Source organism: Nothoprocta perdicaria, unplaced genomic scaffold (assembly GCF_003342845.1).
Source record: "Nothoprocta perdicaria isolate Ctin4 unplaced genomic scaffold, notPer1 scaffold_243, whole genome shotgun sequence".
Lineage (NCBI taxonomy): Eukaryota > Metazoa > Chordata > Aves > Tinamiformes > Tinamidae > Nothoprocta > Nothoprocta perdicaria.
Genome location: NW_020455470.1, coordinates 805,900 through 811,335, shown reverse-complemented (window position 1 = coordinate 811,335; position 5,436 = coordinate 805,900). Strand labels below are relative to the sequence as shown.

Sequence of the window (5,436 nt, the reverse complement as noted above, 5' to 3'; positions counted from 1 at the left end):
ACCTCCACCTGCTCGTCCCATCAGTGACGGTCCCCTCTCCCAGCCCAGTGCCATCAAACCAGGCCTGGTTTGTGACCTGGCCCACACTTCCCCCCACCCGACCTCCTCTCCCCAAAACATGAGGAAAAGGGGGTACAGGTATTTTGAATTATTGCTCAGCCGCCGCGGGAACCATGGTTGCCTCCTCCGTCACTAAGAGGTTCCCGAAATGGCTGCCGAGGGTAGGTTGGGCAAGGATGGTGCCAGCGGGGCCAGGCTCGGCGCCTCACAGCTGCCCTTCTGCAGGTGTGTTCGACAACTGCTCCCACACGGCCAACGACAAGGGCTGGGCCCTGGGCATCCGCACGCTGCAGCTCCGCGGCAAGAAGGACGCCCGCTTCTTCTTCTCGCTCCGCACCGACCGGGCAGCTGCCGCCACCGTGGTGGCCAGCCACCACCGCTACCGTCCCGAGGCCTGGACCCACGTGGCCGCCACGTACGATGGGCAGAGGATGGCGCTCTATGTGGATGGGGCGCGGGTGGCCCAGGTGGCGGACCAGCAGGCCGGGCCCCTGCACAGCCCCTTCATGGCTGCCTGCCGCATGATGCTCCTGGGCGGTGACACCTCCGCGCATGGGCACAGCTTCCGCGGGCACCTCGCCAGGCTGGCGCTGTGGCAGGTTGCGCTGCCCCAGGCGTGGCTCCAGCGCCCGTTCCTGGAGGGACCGCCCGCGGGTGCGGTGGGACTGGTGTTCGCGACCAGCTTCGCCGCTCCGGAGGAGCGATGGGCCCCCTTCAAGGAGGCGGGCTACCCGCAGCAGCGCGCCCTTCTGCCGCTGCCCCCCGCGCCCGTGCTGCGGCCCCTGGGGCCCCCGGCCTGCGGACAGACGGCCTGTGACAACGTGGAGCTGGCCGCAAGCTACAACGGGCACTGGCCGCTGCGGCGCGAGAAGGTGGTGCGCTACCGCGTGGTCAACGTGCTGGACGATGAGGGCCGGCGGCCCACGGTGAGCCTCGAGCAGGTCGCCTGGCAGCACCGGGCGCTGAGCGAAGCCTTCCGGCCCTACAACATCTCCTGGCAGCTGAGCCTCTTGGAGGTACGCAACTCCTCGCTGCGCCAGCGCACCGTGCTGCTGGGCTGCGAGCCCAGCAAGATCGGCAACGACCACTGCGACCCAGAGTGCGAGCACCCGCTCACGGGCTATGACGGCGGGGACTGCCGGCGGTCTGGCCGCTGCTTCTCCTGGAAGCGCCGCGATGGCGTCTGCCACATGGAGTGCAACAACATGCTGGACGACTTCGATGACGGCGACTGCTGTGACCCCCTGGCCACTGATGTGGCCAAGACTTGTTTCGACCCGGACTCACCGCAGCGGTAGGTGCCTGGGGTGATGAGCAGTGGGAGGACTATGATGAGGGAATGGCCATTTGCTTCGATATGCACTTAAAATGCCTTTCCATGCCTGCTGGGGTGGGGGAGATGGGAGCTAGCTCTGCCAACTGGGAGCGAGGCTGTTTTGAGTAAGGTGTGGAGCAGCGTGCATGAGCATCTCCAAATCTGGCCCTGGTGGGGACAGCGAGCCCCATGGGGAAACACTCTGTCCAGGTGCAGTGAAGGCTTGATCAAAGGGGAAGCCTGCCAGTGTGCTGAAAGATGATGGTGAGCTGCTGTGCCGGAAAGCTCGTCTGCTTTCTTTTTTTTTTCCAGTTGTACCTGATGAGCTAACAAAAGGTTACCTCCCCTCTCAAGCCTTTCTCTGATCTCTTCCGCAACACATTTTCAGATTTAGCCTCTCGTTGCTAGAAAACATTGAGGAGAAAGAAAGAAAGAAAAGAAACCATAACAAACAAAAAGAAGAGCTCAGGTGCTGTGGGAAAGGTCTTCTGGCTGCCCCCACTTTTCTCCTCCCTCAAAACTGAACCATGGTTTGAAAGCAAATCGTCCTCCTGTTGCAAAGGCCAGGCCTGTCCAAACCAGAGGAGGCTGCTTGGCATCTGTAATGACTAGGTGTAGCCCGGAGTACCTTCAGAGGAAGCAGCCTGGATGGCTGGAGGAGGAGAAGCCTCCATGCGTGATGGGACAGCCTGGGCAGTGAGGACTAAAGCAGCACTGATGCCATCCACATCTGCCAGTGAGCTACACACACCTCCCCGCGGCCATGCACAGCCGGTGCCCCACTTGCCCTCTAGTGCTGGAGCTCCAGCCACCAGATGGGAGCTGAGCCTGTTGTATCACTTGCCTCTGAAGGACCAGCAGCTACACTGATTGTTTCCAGCACTCAGGGCTCTGCCTGACACTGTCCTTTTTGGACACGAATGGGCAAGGGGGAAAAAGTCATTGTGTTCCTCCTTTCTCTCTCTTTCTTTCTCTCTTTCTCTCTTTCTTACTCTGAGTCCTTTCTCTCTGTGTCGGACCAAATTACTACCCTATGTGTGCTGATGTGTCTGTCAGGAGAAGCTCTCTCCTACATTACATGTGTTCCTGTTGATGGGCAGAGAGGTCCATCTAAGTGGACACAGTGCAATAAGGATGCTGAAGTATAAGGAGGTTATTAGGGCCGTGTAGTTCCTTTGACCACCTTCCCTTCTCCTCACTTTGCTCCCCAGGTTGTGAGAGCAGGCAGGCTGTAGTCCTAAGAAGCCTTTTTCTTCTGAGTTTAGCTTTTTCTGTCTGTTGTTTTGAGGTGGGAAATGCAGGATGGGAGGTGTTTTTGGTACAAGTAGTGATGATATGAGAGGAACACAATTTCTTTCCATCCATTTCTGACCATTTCTCACATGTAGGTAAGAGTATGAGAAAATACAAGAGCTTCTTTGAGGGCTTGCCTCTAGCTATGGTGCCGCAGAGCTGAGTTTCTGCCCAAGTACACCCCCTGCTGATGTTTTCCCACATCTGGAAGTCACCCTGGTGACCATAATCTTCAGTGGTCTGTTTCTGTCAGGCCTCCTGTTTTCCAAATGCTCAGATATGGATGGGAAATTGGAACTGCTCAAGAACATGGAGTGTTTTCTTAAGCGCAGGTGAGATGCCTCACTGGTTGGGCCTTTGCTGTTGATCATCCTGCATCACTTGGCCTGCATAAATGGTTTTGTATTAAGTGAGCTCCTAGCCCTAAGTCTATACTTGAGCCGGTGCTGAGCCAGGACTAGACCTCGTACTACCGCTTGGGTTATAAAGGAAAGAAATCTTAGAAGCCCATGGAGAGTAAGGCTCGAAGTAGCAATGCAAAGGACAAGTAGCTATATATAGGAATTGGTTCTAGAATAGTATCTGCCATTGACCCAAAACTAGCTTTGGTGGTTAGAGCTGCAGCACCCGAGTTTTTGTTGATAGCTAGGGATAGAGTTAGGGTTAGGATTAAGAGAGAAAGGCTAGAGCTTCATGAGAAGTGGGGCTAAAAAGAGAATGCCGTAGCCTGACTGGTTCTAGAACAACCTTTCCATTAAGCCATCACTAGGTGTGGTGGCCTCAGCCTCTGGAAACACCCAAGATTTGGCTCTCAGCTAGGGTTAGAGTTGAGAGAGAAAGCCTAGATCCCCATTGGAAGTGGAGTTAGAAAGAGCATGCCAAGAGACATTCTGTTCTATATCTGGACTGGTTCTAGAATAACGTTTGCCACTGAGACAGCACTATGTCTGGAAGTGTGAGACTCTGGATCCACATGAGAGTTGGGTGATAAGGAGGGTTAAGGTTAGGATTAGGATTAAGAGGGAGGTAAAGCCTAGAGCCCTGTGGGGAGTGGGCCTATAAATTGCCTGCCAAGGGAAATATATCGCTATATTCAGATTGCTTCTAGGACAACATTCACCATTGAGCCAGCAGTAGGTTTAGTTTTAAAAAGAGAGAGTGTAGAGCCCTAGAGGATGTATGGATAGAAAGGGAATGCTGAGGGAAATGTAGTGTTTTTTTCAGACTGATCCTAGAAGAACATCTGCCATTGAGACAGTGCTAGGTCAAGTGTTCTCAGCCTCCAGAAGTGCCTGGAATTTGGCTGTTAATTAACATTAGGGTTAGAGAGGTACATTAGGTAGAGAGAGAAAAATCCTGAGCCCAATGGGGAGTGTGGCTGAGGATATGCCAAAGGAAATGTAGCACTATATCTGGATTGGTTCTAGGACAACATTTACCTTTGTGGCAACACTAGCCTTGGAGTCCTCAGGCTGTGAACCAAACTGAGTATAGGTGACAGCTAGGTAAGCGATAGAGTTAGCATCAGGGTTAAGAGAGAGAGAAAGAGATGTTAGGTTCTGACTGCATGAGCCTTCAGACCCACCTGAAATTTGGCTCACAGCTAGGGTTAGCATTGAGAAATAGGGAAGACATAGAACCTGCATGCGGAACGGAACCAGAAAGGGCATGCCAAACAAGATGTGCCACTATATTCAGTTTGGTTCTAGGACAGTATTTGCCTTCCAGTAAGAACTAGGCTTGGTGTACTCAGCCTCCGGAGCCAGCTGAGGTTTGGCTGACAACTAGGATTAGTGTTTTGGTTATGGTTAGTATTAAGTTAGAGAGAAAGCCTAGTGTATCATGTGGCTTGGGGGTAGAAACAATATGCTGAAAGAAATGTAGCGCTATATCCAGAGGGATTCTAGGACATTTCCAGTTGTGCCAACATTAGGCTGGTGACCCAGCCTGCAAAGTCAGATGCGGTTTGGCTGGTAAATAGGGTTAGTGTTAGGATTAAGAGAGAAAGCTCAGAACCCCCTGCACAGCGGGGCTAGAAAGGGTATGCCAAAGGAAATGTAGCACTATATCCAGATCGGTTCTAGGAGCTTATTTGCCATTTAGCAAGCACTAGGCCTGGTGACCTCAGGTTTAGGGTTAGGGTTAGGATTAAGAGAGAAAGTCTAGAGCCCCAAGGGAAATAGTTCTTGAAAGGCCATGCCAAAGAAGAGGTATGGCTATATCCAATTCATCTTAGGACAACATTTGCCATTGAGTCACAGCTAGATTTGTTGGCCTCCCAAGACTCTTCAGATTGTTCTGATTACTAGGGTTGTGTTTTGTTGAGAGGGATAGCCTAGAACGCCACGAGGAGTGAGTCTAGATAGGGCATGCAATTCGATGGTGTCACTGTATATATTCAGACTGGTTCTAGGATAATTTTTGCTGTTGAGCTAGCACTAGGCTTGGTGTCTTCAGCCTCTGGATCCACTTGACATTTAGTGTTATCATCCTCCGTCACCAATGTCTCTTCGTTATATTATATTAAGACGACCTTATTTTTGATAGTATGATTCAGGTCTTCCATTTGTCAGCATCTTCCCCTGAATGGTGGAAAAAGGAATAAAGAACAACTACAACAACAATTTGCTTCTGTGGGAAATGAATTGGAATTTGGAAACACTAGGGAAATAACAAATACTTTGGGTTTTGGTTTTTTTTTTTTTTTTTTGCACAGATCTGGTCTGAATACAGTAGAAATTTTGCCTTTCTTTTTTTTTTTTTTTTTT

The 5,436-nt window shown here is 51.7% G+C and overlaps 1 protein-coding gene across 1 annotated transcript in view; it reads left to right on the top strand.

Annotated features, from left to right (window-relative positions):
• The first annotated feature begins 236 nt into the window (after positions 1–236).
• PAPPA2 (pappalysin 2) overlaps positions 237–5,436 on the top strand; it is a 95,642-nt gene continuing 90,442 nt past the window's right edge. The window contains exon 1 of the mRNA XM_026039845.1: positions 237–1,354. Within this exon, the coding sequence (XP_025895630.1) occupies positions 237–1,354 (1,118 nt within the window). The remainder of the gene's footprint in view (positions 1,355–5,436) is intronic.